The sequence below is a fragment of the Crocodylus siamensis genome, chromosome 2 (assembly GCF_052110815.1).
Source record: "Crocodylus siamensis isolate JL-2025a chromosome 2, ASM5211081v1, whole genome shotgun sequence".
Classification (NCBI taxonomy): domain Eukaryota; kingdom Metazoa; phylum Chordata; order Crocodylia; family Crocodylidae; genus Crocodylus; species Crocodylus siamensis.
In genome coordinates this window covers 230,257,831-230,279,623 of record NC_143396.1, presented here as the reverse complement: position 1 = coordinate 230,279,623, position 21,793 = coordinate 230,257,831, and the positions used below count along the sequence as shown (strand labels likewise).

Below are 21,793 nucleotides of genomic sequence, written 5' to 3'. Positions count from 1 at the left end.
TATAGCAAGAACACTACCTCTTTTAGTAAAATGGATGGCTCTTTAAGACAATAAATATGTGGGTTTTAAAATATTTTACCAAAAAAATAGCAATTTATTAATGTAGCCTTCTGTTAAGACAGTGGAAGGTTTTGAGTATCTAAATGAATATGACAGAAGTTTGGAGACATCACGGTCAACTCACACATTTGGTCCTGGCTTCATTTTCTGTTCTAACATTTCTCTTCCCAATTATTTCCTTTGTGTTTCATTATTCACTTTATTAATCAACCTTCTCCCCCTTGTTACCTCCCTTATTCGTAATCAAACGTCTCTCCTCCCATAATGGTTGCCTCCCTCCACCTGTCCTACCCATTCATTATAGTCCCATCATTCAAACCTATTCCTTCCTCTTACCCCTCCTGCTGCTTTATTTAATTCACACCCACCCATTTATGTTCATCCTCCCTACTGTTACCCAATAACAACCACTCCTGAAAATGATTTTATAGAGATAATTTCCAGAACTAACATGAAAAATTGGCACTAGATCCTCCTGGATAAAGGAATGGATAACTGAGGTCTGGGTTTATTTTTTTTAACAATCTTTTGCTCTCATGCATATAGAAAAGACAGGCTATTCAATTTTTGTTACTACTGTATCACAAATGCCCTTGTCAGATCAGGTTCTTGTTCTAGAGTGCTGGTTAACTGCATAGTAAGGGACAGTCTACGCCTCAAATCACTTATGATTAGGGACCTACTAAAATTGTGATTTCATGTTTTTCACAAAAAATGCAAAACCAGGTGGGCTACAAAAAAAAATGGCAGGCTCACTTTAAAACAAACAAACAACTATACCAGCAAGCAGAGAAAATGGAAGGAAGCCCTGCAGTCCTGAAGCACATGGAGGGGCGGGGGAGCAAATCAGAGACTGAGCCTATGATGTAGATTTAATACAGGAGCCAGTCCAGGGCCAGTCAGGGAAGCGGAAGTGTTTTAGCACCAGCTTTTAAAATAGCCACAGGCATCTGCAGCCTAAGGAGGATTGAGCATGAACACTGAGAATAAATCCTCCCAGACAACCACATGTTTCAGCTCTGGACCGTGTAAGGCAATAACCTGCAAGGACCTTGCATGCAGATGGAGACAGACTGTTTTGTACCACCTGCAATGTGACTCTGGATGTGTCAAGGAAAACCAGTATAGATCAACACTTAGCCCAAGGCACACCAAGTGAAATGCTACCATAGAATCGGAAGGTAAGAACAAGAAACAATCAACTGTGTCCTTGCTCTTTAAAAGGACTATGGAAAGCAGCTTGGTAAGACAAGAGACATTTTCCTTCATGGCGGTTTTTGCAAAGGCAAACATCACACTGAAGAAACTTGATCTTCCTTAGTTAAGGGACTTCCTGAACCCAAACATGCCAGATGCTGGCAGTTTTCCATGTGCAAACAAGCTTTGCCAAAATGGTCTACCTGCAGTGATTGCTTCTTTATGTACAGCCCAAAAAGTCTGTATTGGCAGAGTATAAACCTTCTCCATTGTGGCCAATGAAGCCACCAGCCATGAAGATAACTACATGTTGCACATGTTATTTGTACCTGGGAGCTGGACAGACTGAGACCTGGCTGTGTTTCAAACGGACCCAGTTGACCTCACATCTGTCAATTTTTCTACCGTGTTTCAAGGCCATAGTGAAGTCAATTGTCAAGTGCAGCTTAAAATTTAACAAGATCTCAGCACTCCTGTCCAACAATGCCATGTACATGTGCAGAGCTTTCTCTGATGTGTTCAAAGGAATGCTGCCCAACACAGTTCATGTCACCTGCAATGAACACATTCTGTCTTTAGTAAGTGACATCTAGCACATGCTGTTTCCCAATGTCGACAGCCTGATGTCCTCCTTCAAGAAAGCCTTCAAGCACTGTCTAGGCCATAAGCTCTGGTACATGGAATCCATCATCAGTCAAAGTGGGGCCTCACATGCCACTGGCACCAGAGCCTGTGCTCGCAAGGTGGAATTGGTGGTTCAGTGCAGTCTGTAACCATGCCAAGCATATGCAGTACTACACCAACAGTTTGTGAGTGAGGAGCTGGAAATCACACCCAGCACACGCTGCACGCTTAAGCTTCGTGATATCTTAAGACGGGGTGACATTTAAGATCAAGTGATGTTTGTGGCTGAAAATGCCGCCCATTTCATGGAACTTCTAATGTGGTTTGAAGGCCAGCATGCTATGATCCACCACACACACTACAAGCTGGTGGGTTTGATAAGGTAGGCAGAAGACAGGATATCACAAGAACTGTCATCCTGTCCTCATGATAACCAGTGGGAAAGGGACCTGTTCCAGGCAATAGCTGTAAAGCTGAACCAGTACTACAGGTATGACCCATCACTGCCACTGCAGTTCAGACAACTGACTGCCTTCTTCCTTAGTGGTCTTCATATTTTGGACCCCAACCAGGTGCCTGTTCTGAGTTCTGACCCTCAGCTACTGAAATCAATTCCTGAATGGCAGAAAGAGCATGACAAAAAAGTGCTGCTTACATGAACTTTGTCAAAGAGTGCCAGATGCCTGTGCCTGCATTTTGGGACTCTATCTGTGACTGGTTTCCACATCTCTACACTCTGGCAAGACACTCTCTCACTATTCTAATGAACTCAGTACATGCTGATCATGCCATCTCAGTGTATGGACAAGTGTTCAGCCTACAGAGACAGAAAATGTCTGCAGCTACTGCTGCTGGATGCAGCGCACTAGCATTTAACAGTTAGCATGAATTAATCTACCTCAAGATTAGCATTGAATAAACTTCTTCTTACAATGTCCTTTAATAAATTGTATAGAGATGGTATTAGTTAAAACTCACATTGTGTTTAATTTGATAAAACATTTCAGTTTAGCATTTCATTGATTGCTTAATAAGGCATCAATTAGTGGCTTCCACAGGCTTAATCCCCTGATTAATCCCACATAATCCATTAAGGGAAACATTATTAAGCAATTAAGCTGCAGTTTCAGGCCATCCGGCAATCTGTGGGGAGGGACAGGACTGCCTTGGCCAGTCAGAGGCATGGAAGGTCCCTGCCATGATCAGCCCAGGAAAATGGTGGCTGGTCCCACAATCTGCCATGAATTCAGCCAGCTGCCTCCTCAAGTTGGGTAGACTTCCACTTATAATTTAAATTAACAAGACAAATTACAGAAAAACAGTATAAAGTTTAAAAGCACAAATCTTAGCCACAATCATTCCATGCTAGAAAAGAATCTAGAGAGACAAAGAAAATTACCTTTCCTAGTAGAACACTAAATTCTGCTTCTTGTCCCAGTGGGAGGGTTCCCACAGGAACTGATCCCATTCCTAAGCGTGCAGTATGCATTTTTAAGTCCTCAGTCCACCCCTCCTACAAAGCAAAATGCTCAGCTTACATCAACAGAAACATTGGTATATACAAATAAAACAGCATCTTTCCATTATTAAATGTGCTATAGAATCATTACAAAACATATAGCTCAACTGTGAGCTGTTGACTAAAAGAAAACCTTATAGCCACCATTAGAACAAGCAAAACTGGCTGGCCATTTATTATACACATGCAAGAAGCCTGCTCTGACACACTGGAAATCCTTTTACTGAAATCCAATTTACTGGAAAAGCACATGAATTGACATGCTCTGGCAGCTTCATGCATCACATGTATGTAAAAAACGTTCAATGTGCTTTAGTTCAAAGCACACCACCACTGTTTTCTCAGCACAGAGGTGCACTGTGTACCTGATGTGGCACCAGGTGCTTTTAATTAGAGCGACTTCCTAATTAAAAGTGCCCAGTGCTGCATTGAGACCACATGTAAAAATGCCCATAATATATAGTTCTTAAACCACAAAATTTTAATGTTAATGTGGAAGTTTTAAGTTGCAGATGCAACTCAGAAATAGATATACTGCCTTTAAATTCTCTAACAATAAAAAAATGAGACACCTATTTCCACACTTGGACGCAAACTTGAAGTCTAACCGAGGATTTACAGTAATATATAAATGGCCTAATCCCACTTCCACTGTAATTAACTATTGTTTCCTTTGACTTTAAACTATGCCTCTTAAAAAAGGTAAATTTGGGCAACTGAATTATATGTATATTACAAAAATGTTACAAAATTATTATTAAAGTTTCAAAAGTAGAAAATGCCAGACTAATATTGCCTGTGCAATTTTAAATTCTGTCCTTTTTAACGTATTTATTTTCTTACTGTCTGTAGTTACATACCATTTTTTCTACAGGACCCATAAATCATTCACTGTATGGGATTGACTGGAACTTGATAAGCAGCTATACAGTATTGTGTTTACCCTCATTATTTAATATAATATGCAACTCCATTCTTGCACTGTTTCAAATCTGAATCTGCCCTAGTGCATCAAAACTCTAACAAATGTTGTTTCTCACCTCTATGACAGCTGTAGTTTGCAGCAGTTCCAAGTCCAGCTGAGGATGGATTTCTCTATCTACATGGAAGAGAAATGGAATCTTCCTTCTGTTTTCTGAATCAGCACTGCAAAAAGTGGAGGACTGATTCTCAAAGGCACCGGGCACTGACAAGTGGACTTGACAGTTCTCTGAGCAGCAAAATCAGAAGTCTAAGTCACAATTAACAGCATAGGCAGAAAAGGAAACTTACAAAATTCTAAATTACAAACATTCCTCAGTGACAAATTTCCCAGCCTGAATCCCTGTCCCAGATGCTTACTAAAACCAGGCTGTATTCTGATCTCCTAAAATCCTGCATACAACAATTGCCCCAAAATAAGCTACTTCATTATCATCAGTTGCCAACCCTACACATGCACTCTAGTGTAACAAAAGTATATCCTAAGTCTTGTTTCCTGGTTTCTAGGGGTAGATTCAGGTCTACCTATTAGGTCTGTGTGAAATTTCACCATCAGTTTTGTTTTGAAGCTGTTTCGACCTGTTTCAAAGTTGAAACGGCAAAATCAAAATGAAACAAATATGGTCGAAACAGCCTCAAAACGAAATGAAGCAAGTCAAAACGTTTTGCCATTTCGATGTTTTGCCCTTGGGCTATAATGGAGAAGGTCAAACAGCCTATAACTTTGTCATTTCTGGCCACATTTGGATAAAACATGCAGAACTGGTAGCTCCTTCTGAGGGCATAAAACACAACAAGTTTCAAGAAGTTAGGTGCAGGGGATTTGGAGAAACTGCACCCCATATTGTTGAACGCAAAACTTGTGTCACATGTATGTGTTAAGCCCCAGTGGGGTCAAAACTGCAGGCTTGCTAGCCCCTGTGGAGGCCACAAAGCCTGCCAAGTTTCAAGGAGATAAGTACAGGGGTTTGGGGGAAACTGCACCTCAAGCTGCAGACAAGCAAAACTCATGACATGGGTGACACTGTGTGTGTTAAGGCGCAGCAGGATGAAAGCTGCAGGGATGGTAGCCCCTGCTGCAGCCACAAACCCTGCCAGCTGTCGAGCAGATTGGTGCAGGGGTTCTGGGTTCTGGGGCCCTGCACCCCTAGCTGCTGACAGACAAAACTCGTGACATTGGTGCTTGTGCAACTGACTGTCTCTGTCTTGAGGCAGTTGATTGTCTGTATTGATTCTTTCCTCTCCTTAGTCTGTCTGTGGTTGTGTAGGTGTTAATCCATGCTCATTAAGTCATTATGTAACAGCTAGGTACTGTGTATTGAGGTGGTCCCTGAGTGAATCATGATTGATTGGTAACTGGTAACACAGTAGCTTAGCAGCCAGGCCTGCAGTAGTCCCCCCCACCTGCCCCCCATCCCCACTGTGCCCTAAGACAGACACAGTTGCACAAGCACCCATCCGCAGCTTAAGGTGCAGTTTTCCCCAAACCCCTGCACTTATCTCCTTAAAACTTGGCAGGCTTTGTGGCCTCAGCAGGGGGCTACTATCCCTGCAGTTTTGACCCCACTGTGGCTTAACATTAGCTCTCACGATTTTGGGGTGCAGTTTCTCTGAACCCCCTGTACCTATCTTCATGAAACTTAGCATGCATAATGCCCTCAGAATGGGGTACCGTTCCTACAAGTTTCATCCAAATCAGGTCAGAAATGACAAAGTTATAGCTTGTTTCAACCTAACCCACTATATGCTATGGGCGAAATGTCGAAACAGGGTCGAAACAGCAGAATGTTTTGACAGAAGGAAACGGAACAGCCGTTTCGACTCAAAACAAAAGTCGAAATGAAACACTGTTCTGTCAAAACTTCAAAATGCTGGTCAAAATGAAACGTTTCCGTTTTGCACAGCCCTACTACCTACTACATAGGTTGGGCATGCTGCCAGCATAGGTGCAGGAGCACTACTCTCCAGAGTTTCACATAGTAGTGGGTGAAACAAGCCAAGTACAAGATGGGATTCTTGTTGGGTAGTTGTGGGGAACAATATTGCTCAGAAAATGTCTGGATGGTCCCAAGCTACCCCAGGCTTTTCTCCTCAGCAGCAAATTATTCCTGCCTGGACAGACATCTGCTCCTGCCAGCCAGCAGAACAAAGCAACCATGAGGAAGGAATATGACAGATTTCCTTTAAGTCTTGAGCTAACTGACTGCAGTCAGCCCATATCAATTATAATTAATACCTGCCTGTGGCACAAGTCTGTGCTCTGCTGCTAAGTTGCTCATAAGCATTTTTTGCAGTTATAGGGCAACACTTAATTGAATAGTAGGGAAATTGTTCCCAAGAGAAAAACTAGTAAATTGTTGTTGCTGTTACCAAGGGCTGCTGCAAACAGACACTATTTTATAAAACTCTGTAACAAGGACACATGCAGTTTCCCACCACATCCTCTGCCTTAAAAGAGCTGTACATGCTAAAGGGAAAACATGCTTACCCTGTATTATCCATTGGGTCTTCTTGCTTTTATTGAGGGTGCCTTTAACACACAGGCAGGGATGAGCCTATATAGGGGGCAAAGAGTTGTAAGATTCTTATCTACAAATTTCTGCTCTTTTCCTCACTGAAACGTAAGCTAGTAGTCTATGATGATAAGTTGTTAAAGTAATTATCCAATGACAAAATTAAGCTCAATTTGGAATTAATTTCTTTTTGAGCCCTGAAGAAAATTAGAGGCAGGACTCCTTTCCACTGTGCCCAGAATGACTCTTGAGCCTGCAAATGATCTTCCTACCTCAAGCAATGAAATAAAATGGCCTGGAAAGTTTGGATCCCAAGCGTATTTGTTAGTAAGGGTACAGGAATGAGTGTACATGGCTAGGAAGAGGCAATTTCCTTGAAGGTATTTGTTGGAAATCAGTATGTGCCTTAATTTCAAGAAGTCTACAGTACTTTCCCTAATGCACACACACATACACACAGCCTTTCAAAATCTGCCTTGAACATGAGACTAGGCTTTAATGCTATTTATGGAAAAAGTATATCAGGTCACTTTCTACTGCCATGTCACCTAGGAAACTAGGGTATAACAGCCTATTATGGCAAGCAGCTAATTCCTTTAGCTCAAGTGATAGTGGTCTCTTCTACAGTATTTAAGGTCTCCAGTACAAACCCATCTGATGACCTGTTGGAAAATGGGAAGAAGCAATTACTATAGCAGCCCCAAGAAACATCTTCAATTTTTCACACACAAACAAATGAAAACAAAGGAGGAGTTTAAAGTAGATTGGAAATCAATGCACCAGCACTACTGAACTACAAGTAGACCCCACACAAAATAATCCTTCCAAAGTTAGCAAAAATATTGCCCACTCACCACTAGAACTCCATTGGTGATGACCTCAGTTGGAGTATCTGTGCTGTGGAAATGAAAGGTTAATATGAACCAGCTTTGATCTTTTGGCTGCACTCCCCCTTTTACATATCTACCCTAACTTAATGCTTCAGGGACACTCACTGCAAGACATTTAATAGTTTATCATCTGACAATGAAAGAATGTTTAGCAAAGGTTTTTTTTCCTGTTTCAGACACCATTTTGCCCTACTGGTAGAGAAATAACATTTTGGTTTTATAAGATGGCTTGGATTCTCCCATCTTTTCATGAGGACAGCCATAACCCAGGAACTGAGGAGTTGAAGAGGAGGCCAATTATCCCACATATTACCTTTAAAACACTGGACCTACCCAGGATGCTAACAGTAATGCAACTTCTTCAAACCAGGGCTTCAACAATACTTTCAGGCTAAGGAAGCAGCAGCCTCATGGACATGTTTAATCAGGTCTCTGGCCATAAATGAACCAAGAAGTGCTACCGATAACTGACAAAGAGTCATTCAGAATTAGATTTGCATTAAGCAGCACTTGATAAGAACCTCACCTTTCTTCCAAATAAAATTCCACATCCAACTCTTCTTTCTTCTCCTTTTTCTTGAAAGAGATCAAATACACAATAGGTCAGCTACGTCCAGGAAAATACAATTTGTAACTCCAGGGACCCAGTACCCCTGTGGTAAGGTCTCATGAGGATATCATCTCCAGACCCCCAGCACAAAAGTTTAAACTGCCCTGACCCTGATACAAAGATTCATCGTCTCCTATTTAGGTTTACTGTTTTATTTCCTTCATCTGCAATATCTTTCCCATGCTAACCTGCTGCATTTAGAGCACCTTACTGCCAAAAGGGAGTGTGAGTATCCTCCCCTGAAGCTGGCAAATGAGACAAATAGAGCTTTTTGGCAAATGTGCAGCACCATAGTAAGGCAGCTATATCGTTTCTGGTTCATCCAGTAGCATGAACAGCACAGCTGAGTACAGTGCTCCTTGAAGCCAGGCTGGAATAGTATAGACCAAAAGTGCTCAACTCCCAGGTCTGGGGAGCCATGACACCTGGCTGGGGGGCAACCCATGGGTTGAGAAATTTGGCGGGGGCAAGGGGGAGCAGTGGCAATTAATACCGCCATCCCTCCCTGCTACCAAAGTCCAAAGCCCTGCACTGATGGATCAGAGCTGAGCCATGCCCTCTTCACCTTGTGCAGTAGAATCAGGACTAGGCTGCCTCTCTACCCCTCCACTCAGCTGAATCAGGCCCAGTACATCTGTCCCATGCACCAGATCTGGGTCAAAAACTGGATCCTGGCCCATGGAGCAAAAAGGCTGAGTACCACTCATATAGACATGTCGAAAATACTCTCTAACATACTGTCACAACCAACATCTTTACAATACAAGAAACCCCAGAGTTTCATAAACTGGATGGTACAGGAAGAGAACAGAAGAGACTATGGCACAACCAAAGCCACTGAAACAGTAAACATTGGTAAAGGAGATGTTTTGGACTATTCTCACATTATCGCAGAGGAGTTCAATTATGACATAACAGAACAATGAATAATGAAAGCAACCATGAGATGGATCCCAAAACAGATACAGCAGCCTACAGACTTACCCAAAGGTAAAATACTTCAGATTTTCTTGAGGTAATAAGCTAATACCTAAGGGCCACTTCTGACCATGAGCTTACTGTGCCAATATGTGTGCCTTAATTGGCTTTCCTCTATGGTCTGCAGCCCTGTCACCTCAAATCTCAGCATCCAAAACATGGCTAAGGTATATCAGCACTTTACGCAACTTCTCCAAGAAAACTCTAGGTAGTGCAGAGTGTGGTTTTGACCTCTAAGGAAAGGAACCAGAGTTACTGTGGAGGGATTATGGTTGTTCAGTATAAGTGCCATCAGCAAATAAAAGGCAAGAGGGATGTGCTAGAGAAGGGGGAGCCAGTAGAGGGATGATGTGAACAAGGTGACAGCCTCAGACAGTGGTTATTGCAGTATCACCCTGGATGGATGTGGGCAGCTGCATGTGTCAAAGCCAAGAAAAAGATGTTGAATTAATCTAAATGGAAGATGCCTCAATGAGAGTTTTAGCTGTATGGTTAGATAAAATGCCTGTACTTCAGAGATTTTGGTAGGAATAATCTCCAAGACTTTGACATAATCTAGGTGTGAGAGCCTGGAGATCCCGAAGTGAGGTACTGATGACAGGAGGAATGACAGTGTCCACAGCGGATGAGAAGGAAAGTAGCAGGGAGTGGAAGCGTGCAGGAGGGAGGCAGAGAGGAATGCGTTTAATGTTGCAGCAAAATAACTGACCAGATGTTGATATACAACCTCTGCACATCAGGATCTGGGGGAACACCTGTTCACCAAAGTGCCCCATGGGGTGACAAGGTCAAACAGTCATGAACTCGTCTAAGAACATTTCAGGCTGGACATAAGGAAGAACTTCTTTACTGTCTGAGCCCCCAAGGCCTGGAACAGACTGCTGCCAGAAGTGGTGCAAGCAGCTACTCTGGACTCCTTTAAGAGTCAATTGGATGTTTATCTTGCTGGGATCCTGTGACCCCAGCTGACTTCCTACCCCCCTGGGGCAGGGGGCTGGACTCAATGATCTTCCAAGGTCCCTTCCAGCCCTAATGTCTATGAAATCTATGAAGCTGCCTGCTAATTCTTGCAGAAATGGGATAAGGAAAGGTGTAACATGAACTTGAATATTTCCTAATGGACTTTTCAGGATGAACTCCATGTCAAATACTGCCAATAGTTTATGAAAATGTGTATCCCACTGGGAATTCTGGAAGCAAAACCAAAAAAAGGGTGTTTGAGCACAGAACTCTGAATGAGGTTTTATGGATTAAAGGTATGTGGGTAAAAGGTAGAGCAAGGGTGTCAAACTCCTCCAGGCCAGATGAGTGACACAGGACTGGTCCATGGGCTGGATCTGATACACGGCCCCCACCCACACACAGGGCTGGCCCTGACAGGCGATGCAGCCTAGGACTAGCCCCAGCAGGCAGTGCAGCTTGAAACCCAGCTCCAGTGGGCTGCCCTGCTGGAGCCTGTCCTAGTCTGTGCCACTTGCTGTGGCATGGGTAGCACAGCCAGAGATTGGCACCAAGCAGCATGGGTGACAGTCTGGGACCAGCCCCATGAGCAGTGCAGCCTGGGACCTGGCCCAAGTTAGCACCTCAGGTGATGCATATCCTAGGCACTGCCTGGAGGGCTGGTCTGGCACAGCAAAAGGGGAAGCACCAGGGGCTGGATTATAGGTTACTGCAGGCAAGATGTTTTGCACCCCTGTGGCAGAGCATGATCTCTGAAATGGAATCCAGGGTCATTGCATTTTCAGTTTAAACTTATGAAAAATCACATCAACCCTCCATCCTGGAAAAAACATCTAAGAAATTAATACCTGCCATAATCCAGCATACACCTAGCAGAGGAAGCATCTTCACTGCATGTTTCTTCATATGACTAACTCTGCTTGTTTTCCCCTCCCCCCTCTCCAACACAGGAGTAGGAAAATCTTACCTGGGGATTTAGCACAAATGTGTGACTCAACGTCTGGCCTGGTTTAATATTCCCTACATCAAAAGCAATTGATTTAGCATGACTGTCCAGCACCATATCTTTGTCATAGAATGTGAACTCCAAGATATTCTAAAATGAGAGAAAAAGAGGTAGAGATCACACATGAACATCTTCAAAAAACAGCCATATGTACCCCAGCCTTATGCTGAATGAAGAGGCATTCTCAGTTCATTTAGTATTCTGTCCTTTCTCTTTTGCCCTTGTTTTTTCAAGAAAATGAATAATTTATCCTACTAGGTTTCTGTTCCATTATGTCCCTTTTAAATTATGACAAAACTCCACACCAGTGTTATTTTTTCTGGAAAAGACCCAGTCTGAAAATGTGGGACAGATGATTTATACATGATATTTCCACTAAACATTTTACACCTGAAGACATAGATAAATCAACAAGCACAGAGGCATCTGTGGGAAGCCCCATGGGCTGCAGACCTACGTGCTAGATTGGCCCACTAGAGTAGCACAGGGCCCAGTCCCAGCTCACGGGGCCCCAGCACCCACCCCCAGTATGTGGGGCCAGAGGGGTGTGGTGCAAGGCCCCAATCCCAGCACATGGGAACAGCATGGGGCCCAATCCAGCCCATGGACCAGCCCCACACCACTCATCCGGCCTACAGGACCGAAGAGTTGAGTGCCACTGGTATAAGCTAAAGTAAGTGGTAACCAGGGATAAGAACAGCCAATAATTTAATCTGTGTCCTACTGTACCACAACTGGTGCCTGAAAGAAGCAAAGGAATAGAGAGAGAAAGAGATCAAGAGAAAAAGGAGAAAAGATTAGTAGCCAAGAAGGATGGCAGACAACCAGCAAAGTCATGTGACAAAGGAAGCACAAGCACCACAGACAGCAGATGCAGTGCCATTGAGCATATTATTCTGGGAGAACAAATTCTAAACTAAACAAGTATTCCAATATTGCAAGGCATCCCTGCTTCTAGCAAACAACACTGCTCTGGGGTAGGGCACAAAGTCATCACTGAAGGAGTTTACAATGTCAGACAGCAAGCTGAACACTTAAGATACATATGAATTCTCCATTAACAAATAAAAAGTTAGCAGCAAGCATCCGCTCTGCCTGGATATGAAAACTTTTCTAATGTGTTCAGCCTGCTCTAGGTTGTGAGCAGCTTCATGCAATTTAGTACTGAAATTATAAATAAAGCTATGATTTTGGCCCCATCATTCTTAGCAACTTACAGGGCAGAAGCCTGGGAAAAGAAACAGTATTCACAGAAATATTAGCAACATGCAGTTTTCTGTTAGAAATCTCACTGGCTAAACTACACCTTGCTACATGCTCACAATAGCAAAACAATAACCTCACTGAAAGAGACCAAGTGATTCAAGTCAACACAGGCATGTGAAAAGATGTACTTGTAAGTAAACTAAAGAATCCACCAAATTAGATGCATCTTTGCACCTATTTGCAAGATTTTATGGAATGTATTCAAATTCATGGTTTCCATTGCTACCGGGACAGTTATGGCAAAAATCGTGGGCTTAGCCATAAATTATATAATTATATATGGCAGTTTGGCATGCATAAGGTGCTCAACACAACTGTAAAGTCTGCTGACGTAGCAAGTTTGAAAACACAATAGGTAATATTTCAGGTATACAATGGCGCATTTCTCAGAAGCAAAAGGTTGTACAGATGTCATTGTAATGTTTTCACTTGGCTATCTACATAAAGTTGATTAGTTTAGTTTTGTTTTGTTTTTGTATGGTCAAGGACTTCTTGGTCACTTTGTTATCAGTAATTAATTTTATGTACATATTCACGTTAAAAATTATGGCAGCGCAGGTGCCAACGCCTTTCAAAAAGGATAAAGTTCAACCAACCAATCCCACATGGCATCCTGAGGAAGAACTGCATTCCCATCTATCCACCTTCTTCCAAGTCCTGCTTTGGGAGGTTGAATTGATTCCCCAACTTTCTTCATGCTTTACTCTTAATTATAAAAAAGGAAGTGGTCTCCGGAAAAAAACAGACTTCTAATCCTGCCTCTGTCAGACTTCCAGTGTGGCAGGGGCAAGTCACAAAACTTACATGCCTCAGCTTGTGTGAAACAGGAATTTGTTTACCCTACGCACCCTGGAGTACTTTGAAGATTAGTTTATACAGTACTTTGTAGCACATAAATATGATTAGTCAATTTGCAAACAAACGTCCTTGAGATAAATGCAAAAATCACATTTTTCCTATCAATGCTGCTACCACCCCAAAATCCTTAAAGTAACAGTCATGCTTGCCCTCTAGCATTGTAGAGCTCTGCTCTTCCTGTGACACAGAATTCTTCACTGAAATTTACCTCACGTATATGTGATGTAGAAATACTTCTCAGTGAAACAAAGATCTTAATAGAGGCATGACTTGAGGCTTTCATTTTTATTTCACAGTTTTTGCATCTTACAATAAAACAGGCTTGCGTCTCAAATGCCAAGATCTTCTCACTGCAGGTGGCATCTGGTCAGCTCCACAGTAGAGGCTCACCTTTACAGCACTGTGGATTCTGTATTCAAAGCTTTCGTTCCATTCTGGATCGCTGGAGTTATAAACAACCTGCGTTCGAGATGTGAATGGAGATGCAGCTGGAAGCTTCAATGCCACATAGCAGTTTGCTTTGGACACTGAAAGAAAAGACAGAAAAATGATGGAAGCCAATCCACAAGCAGGTTGTCTTTGCCATAATAGCTCGAGCTTTCTTCAAAGCACATCATGTCCCATTATCTGACTTATTTCCAATATTCTGTAGTTCCAATTATGAAATGTAACAACACAGCATTCAAAGCAACTGTCAGAACATTCATGCCCTCATGGGGTTCAAAAGTCAGTTACTGCACCAAACTCAGAGGTCTTTTATTTATTAGGATCTACTGATGAGCACTTGAACAATTACAAAATTCCCATCTCTAAGCATTTACACACACAAACAGTATATACATATACATACATACATCCACACACACATATATATACACACACACATACACACGCCAGCTGAAACCTGCAAAACATTTACAATTACATTTTTTATTGCAAAAGTATTTCTTTAAATACAGGATTTTTAGTTATCCTTTAACCGAGTACTTTAACAGAATCAAAACTTCTCACCTTCGAAAAAGCTACATAAGGCTCCATGTGCAAACAGGATTAGGAATATAAATACATATTTTGACAAAATCTGACCTTGTGACCATGGGCAACTGGTGCCTCCCAAGTCTGGGGGGAGCACTAGATCCCCCCCGCGGCCGATCACCAACCGGGAGTGGTGTCCCCCAGCAGCTGATCATTGAATTCAGAACCACCAGCGGTGAAACCAGAAGTGCACTTCCACTGGCACTTCCAGTTTCATGGCTGGCACTTCCAGGGGGCGCACAGCCAATCTCAGGGGGTGCACGTACACCCACATGCACCCCCTACGCTTTACCAATGCTTGTGACTTGCTTATGGTTATAGAATAAAAGGACCCTTGTACATATAGAGAAACTGCCCCTTTTAGTGGTTTAGTTGCCCTTTTTAACAATTTAATTGTGTAACTGTACACATTAAGCGGCATGTTACGATTAAATTTTGTAACAGTGTATTTCAGTGGTATATTTTGATTCAAATTTATGTAAAACTAAAACACAACCCATATATTTTAGTTTACTACATAAATTACAGTGATATTTCTCATGTGTACAAGGGAGGGACTTGTGTGCAGCGAAGGCGGCAGGGACAGTGCATGGGGCACTGGAAGCCCAGGCGTGCTCAGGGAAGCTCTGGCTTGGCAGGTTTGCAGTGACCCATGCACCATCCCCACCCACCTTCTCTGGCTGCCAGCACACACAGCTGCCCTCCTGCCACCTTCCTGGGCCGCCAGCCCATTCCCAGGCAGTCCCAGGCAGCAGGGACGTCAACACTCACCTGCTGGCACCCCATCCAGGCAATCCCAAGGGGGCACCACCACTGTGGAAAAAAGTAGTGGGGCCCCCCACAGCTTGGGGCCTGCTGGCAGCTCACCAACCAGCTGCTTAGTCTGTCTGCCCAGAGCACTCTGATTCGTTGTTTCAGTAAACATTGTGACTGACTGTCGAGACAACCAGAGTGCTCCAGACAGCCTATAACAATAAGCCTATATTATTATTATGATGATGATTAATAGATATCATCTGATGAACTGAAAAACTGTGCTTTACCTCCCATCTCTCTCTCTTAGGAACATATAGAAAAGCAAATGCTACATTTCCATCTACGGAAACGGTCATCTATTTGCATGCAAACAGGTATCTATGCTTGGAAAGGTACAGTTAGGTTCTGTTATTTAATCTGTATACACAAGTACCTGTTTACATGCACAAATGGTTTTGAAAATATACTGCCATTTTTATAGATTCAGCCACATTTCAAAATCAAGCTAAGCAAGATTACAATGCCAAACTAAGAACTAATTTAATGTTGAATTAAAACATTGCTGTTAAAGTGAGTTTGTAAAAGGAACAGTAACTTGTCATTAACTTTGCATAGATTTTTCTTTGTACGTGTCACAGATTTTACAACAGTGTCAATCTGTTTATTTGATTGGTGTTAGTCCTGATTACAGTGGTGTAACCGAATAATCAACAGAAGAATTTCTTGCCCTATCAGATTAATATGGCTCCTTCTTTACTTCTTTTGCTGTTTGATCACAACTAATAAATTAAAACTTAAAAGCTTATGGCAGTTAATTTAGTATCGACTGACATCTCTACATAGAGCATGAACATTAGGTAAGGACTTACACAAATCTATGCCACGGATGTTTCTGGCTCTGAGTACTTTCACTGTAAGGTTGTAATAGGGGTGCGTCTCATGCTGAAACAAAAATTAGCCCAAATGTTAAAATCAGCCTCAATCCACCTTCAGAAAACTGGAAATATCAAATAAAGCAAGGAAAGGACAAGCAAGTAATTGACTATATGCTACTGTTAATGTCAGCCTGTAAAAATTAACAACTTTCAGTCTAAGACAGTGGACGCTTGCTAGACACAGCAGAGTAGAACTGGCCTATCTACCATTTTGTAAACCCTTAACTTGCTTCAGTAATACACCTTTATAAATAAGATTTACCTATTAATTTTCAGCTATTTTGTCTTTATTAAACTGAATATTCTGAACTGTGGAAAGATCCCTAATAAAGGAGTGGGGGAAAAGCATGGTGGTCAAAATATTTCTATTCTATTTGAGTTTGGAAATGAACATAGTACAAGAATCTGAGTTTCTGTCATGTAAGATTAAAGACCTTGTGTTTCTTCATAAGAATATCCTGTAGCAATGTTCCTTAGGGCTAGGGGGTAGAAGTCAGGCTCCTCCACCTTCTGACTTTACAGTGTCTCTTCTTGGGCTAGGGACAGACATTACACATAAACCGGTTGAAGTGATAAGAAACTGATTTAAACCTGTCGCAGAACAGACATTCAGTGCACTTAAGCCAGTTTTAAAATGCTTTAACTGGTTTGATATAAACCTAGTTGAATGTAATATCAGACTTAACTGATTGAGCTCAAACCGATTTATGCAATATTTGTCCCAGGCCCCTTCCTGGTTTAGGCTAAACCAGAGTCCCCCAGTGTCCCAGCATGGGCTATATGCTCCAACTGAGCAAGGCTGGCCCTGCCCCTCTGCTCCCCAGATGGAGCAAGGACAGGCAGGGGTGGGGGTCTGGTCAAAAGCTGGCTGGGAAGGGAGCAGGGAAGAAGTTTATTCCCCCCACCCCCCTCCCTTGTCCCACCAGTATGGACCTGCACTTCTCTGTGCTGGCTGCTCCAGCAGTGGGGGCATGGCCAGCCCCGGCAGCAGCCTTGACTGACCTGGGCAGAGAGGGGTTTAATTCTCCCCTCCCTATCCCACCAGCAGGGACCTGAGCTGGATCTGCTAGGCGCTTCCCCTATTACTGCTGCAGCAGCAGGGCTGGTTATGGCCAGATGGTGGCCAGCATTGTCCCTGAGGCAGAGTGGGGAGGGAGGGTGTTTATTACCCCCTCTACCCCCAGGGGTCTGCCCACCCTAATGACAACCACTGCTTACTCCCTGCTTGGGGCAAGCAACGGAATAAGCCCCCTTGTGGCCCCTCTGCCGGATGCCGGAGGGAGGGGGGATAACACCATTCCCTGGCCCCCGCCTAAGCGGCCCTGAAGGTCAGTGTCTGGCTGCGCCCCCGCCTGGCTGCTTCAGTGGCGAGCGAGCAAGGCTCTTGATGGGGGCAGCAGGCCCTATCATGGTGTTGGCAAGTGCGAGCCTCTTCCCAGCAGGGGGCCATGGTGCAAGGTGGGCAGAGTTGCAATGGACTGCATGCAGCAGCACCAGCCCCAGAGGGGACCAGAGGGCCCCCCCCCAGCACTGCCACTGCTGCAGTCCACAGCTGCTTTCCCCACCCCACAGCATGCCCTCCCCCACCAGGAAGGGGCTCATGCTCCAGGAAAATGTGACAGGGGCTTCAGCAGTGAGGGGGCGCCTGACAGACCTGGCTCGGGTCCCTGCTGCTTCCAACCTGGACAAATGTTACTTGATCTTACTGATTTAAAATGTGTAAAGACCTACTTGCAACAGAGGAAAGGGATATGTTCTCACCTCGGTGTTAGCTAATCAAAAGTAATATAGAATAAAAACACAATGAAGACACAGCAGCTTTAGTATTAACATATTTCAGAAGGTTGATTTAAACCCTAATCTTACCTCAATCTGCTAACAAATGAAAACTATGAATTGCTTCATCTCCAATAGAACGTTGTGCATTTTGAATTACCATGCTAGCTAACATGAGCAAGAATAACCATCTTTTCCCAATATGGATCTACCCAAGAATTTGAGATTTTGAACAAAACACCCCGGACTGAAGCCAAGGGCCATGCATACAAGTGAATGATCAGGAAAATATCAATGGAAATGGAGAATTACTTTGGCAGAAAGTTCACTGGTAATCTTACATGTGTAAGGCTACCCATGCCAAAAGATAACCAAGTAAATACCAGACTTAAATGTTATGAAGCATTGATTACTGAGACATACACTTAAGTACTACTGTCTTGTACTTGAAGTGAAACAATATTCAAAGCTGCAAGTACATGTTATTCAGTCGTTTCAGACTAAATTAATTTTTCCTCCTCCTCTCTGCAACTACCACTTGAAACAAAAGAATCTGGAAATGTGAAATAGTAGCAAAGTCCAGCTATAATTCATGATAAACAGTGGTATATTTCTTATTTTGTTGTCTCACCATTAAAAAACCCTTTCCATTTGGCATAGCACAGTGGAGTCCAACCTTTTTTGGCAAGTGTGTCACAAATTAGCCCTGCCCCCTTCCTGAGTTCCACTCCAGTCTCCTCCCCGTACCCAACCTGCTACTATTTTCTGGCCTATGCTTCCTGACCAATCTGCTACTCTGCTTTCTGCTCTATCTCTGCTTTCTGTCCCCTCCTCAATCTGCCACATGCCACACAGAGAGGCTGCCTGTACCATAGATGACATTCATGCCACAGGTTGGACACCCCAACATGGTATTTCCTAGATATTAAAAACATTTCACTCTCCTGATAGAGACTAAAAGGGATTGAGTTAGGACCCATAGCAAACATATTGGAAAGTACAAATTTATTATTGTAAAAACTGCTGGTATCAGTGGGCCATAGTTTGCATTAGCTTCAACACTGTGGTTTCTTCATTCACTAGCTGCAAAATTGCTTCACATTTACGTTATTATTATTATTATTTAGCTTTCTATCCTACCTAATCCAAATGGTTCAGAACGATTTACAATAAAGAGACAAATAACCCATCAATAGGGGGGCAAAAAGTAGATTCCCCAAACAGCACCCTAAACCCTGAGAACCCAAATGACTTGCATTACCCGCTGGCCATAGAACCAAATGTCTTTGTTTTTGAACAGCACAGCAGACAGAAGTGGCAGCATTTGGGCTGACATCCGATGAAGCAGCACTGCATGAAACATGAGAGACTGGGTCCAGGCACCTGTGAAGCCTAAAGGAAGTAACAGACAATGAACAGTATGTAAGACTGGGCTTTTTCAGTGGTCTTAGCTGATTCTGTTCCTTCTTCTGTGCTGCTGTTAATCTAATATCCTTTCCCTGATATTCCTCATTCAGCACAGATCCATCTCAGGCAAAAGATTTCCCCAAATACTAATTTCACACCCCTCTCTTAAAAATCTTACTATAGCAGCATCTCAAGACATCATCAAGTCACAGCATAAGAAATTAATGTGTTTGTTTCAAAATAGCTAGTGCCCATTCAAAAACAAAAATCACTGCTCATCTGTGCCTGGATGCATGTTTCTTACGCCCTAGCAATGAAATGCAAATGACATCAAAGTCCAGAAGGCTCCCTACGTGCAAGAAAGCAGGTTTTGAATTTAGAAACCTCAGACATCCTGCTGTATGAGTACTCAGGATATTGCTGCCTGTCATGCCACCTTGACAATGGCATAAAAGAGACCATTTCTTCCCATATTCCTGCTTGTCTTCCCAGTTTAGAAGACCAGCTAATTCTCTGATACTGTGTGTCATATAGTTTGATGCTGCTCCTTCAGAAGCTTTACAATCAACTTCAACTTTCTTATAGTTGTTCTCAAATTGAATCTGCTCCCTCAAACTTTTACACACAATATTTATGTCAATGATAAACAATTTAGATCAAGGGTAGCCAACCTGTGGCACATGTGGTCTCTGCATGCAGCACAGGACAGATAGTGGGGGACAGGCAGTGAAAGGGTACCGGTCATTCGGGGAGCACAAGGCAGGGAACAGAAAGCAGAGCAGCAGATCAGACAAGGGAAGGGGACTGGAATGGCACCTGGGGAAGGTGTGAGGGAAATTTGTGGCCTGCCTGCCAAAAGTTCGGCTCCCACTGTATTAGAAAAAGGATTGTCCAGTGGTTTAGGATACTAGACTAGTATATCTAAGACTGGTTTCACATCCCTGCTGCATTATAAACATATGAAATCTTATCCATATTTTACAGAAGAAGCAAAGCGAACAATATTTCCCAACTCTATCGGTGTTGTAAAGATACATTGATGAAGACTGTGGGGTGCTCAGATACTGTGAGGGGGACCATATTTGTACCATAGATAGATATATACAATTAAAACAAATGTGCAGTCAGACCTAACAAGATATGTCCCTCATCTCAACTCTTGATCATTTCCCATGGGGTTACTCCTGTTCCTCCATCCCCATCCTTTGCTTCTAAACACAGCACATGGGATAGGGACCAAGTCTTAGTTTACTATAAAGCATCACACACATTTTTCGATGGAAACACAAGCAATAGGTGAAATATAACTGAAGCTATTAAATTTCCTGGCAAGAGAGAATTATTATCATGACAATACTATTTGAATACATTTTATATGAACTTCCCTACGCTCATTCTGTGCTGCTTTGCTACTCTTTTGTGGTGGCTTTGTGAATCCCTGTCTGTTGGCAGTACTACCCTGTGCACTTCCTGTCAGATAAGTCTAAGCTCTTTGTGGCTGGGACCTTTTTTGGTATAATTGTTCTAAACCATGTACACTGGAGCCCTGATACCTAAATGAGACCCCTAAACGCCACTGTAACAAAACTATATAATAATAAAATATAATAAATACAAAAAACCCCCATAGTAATAAAGGATTAAAAAAAAGAGGAGATCCAAGCAGCCAACTAAGCTTTTGAAATAAAACACTGGATTTCTTGGTCTACTTGTACCTGACGTTTCTGTTCCTCTAACTGAAGCCAGTTGATGGATTCCACTGGGGGCTCCTGGAATTTCCACTGGAGATCAGATTCCAATTGCCGGAGGTCAAAGGCCAAGCACCAGCTAGTCCCCTAAGGACAGGAAAACGTGACTCCATACATGACATTCGGCACACTGATAAACTGCTAAGAGTCCAACAAGCGTGAGGAGGACATGCAAACCCCCAACTATGCAATTGTCCACACAAAAACTATTGAAATATATAGACGGTTTGGACTTTTCTTCCAAATGGATTTAAACTAGGGCTGTGGAACCATTCAAAAATTTGATAGCAATTAGATGCACAATTTAAAAAAATGAGTCGCAGACGTGATGGGCTAGCTGGCAGTGACCTAGCCCAGGGGTTTTGAAAGTGCAAAAGATGATCGGAGGACTTGGGATTCCCTTTCCTCACCAATCTGGTAATGATTTGGCCCAGGGGTTTTGGAGGGGTAAAAAATGATTGGAGGACTTGGGATTCCCTTTCCGCACCAATCAGGGCCCAGAGACTCATCCCCCCATGTCCCGATTGGCCCCTTGGGTCACCTGGAGGGGGATAAAAGGGGCAGCGTGGGCTGACTCAGGGGAGAGACCAGCAAGGGACAAGAAAAGAGCTTCACAGAGCTGAGCCAGGAGGGCAGGAGCAGTGCCCCAGAAGAGCCTGAAAGAGCAGGACCTG

General features: G+C 43.0%; 1 protein-coding gene and 1 pseudogene across 1 annotated transcript in view; one reads left to right on the top strand and one right to left on the bottom strand.

Annotated features, from left to right (window-relative positions):
• Positions 1–19,327, bottom strand: part of LOC149871840 (cytosolic phospholipase A2 zeta-like) — a 37,495-nt gene extending 18,168 nt beyond the window's left edge. The window contains exons 1-9 of the mRNA XM_090033356.1: positions 19,226–19,327; positions 16,123–16,195; positions 13,853–13,989; positions 11,300–11,428; positions 8,311–8,351; positions 7,749–7,791; positions 6,870–6,936; positions 4,441–4,610; positions 3,281–3,394 (exon numbers count right to left, since the gene is read on the bottom strand). Of these exons, the coding sequence (XP_089889482.1) occupies positions 3,281–3,394; positions 4,441–4,610; positions 6,870–6,936; positions 7,749–7,791; positions 8,311–8,351; positions 11,300–11,428; positions 13,853–13,989; positions 16,123–16,195; positions 19,226–19,327 (876 nt within the window). The remainder of the gene's footprint in view (positions 1–3,280; positions 3,395–4,440; positions 4,611–6,869; positions 6,937–7,748; positions 7,792–8,310; positions 8,352–11,299; positions 11,429–13,852; positions 13,990–16,122; positions 16,196–19,225) is intronic.
• Positions 1,034–2,764, top strand: LOC149871841 (uncharacterized; annotated as a pseudogene).
• Positions 19,328–21,793: the final 2,466 nt, after the last annotated feature.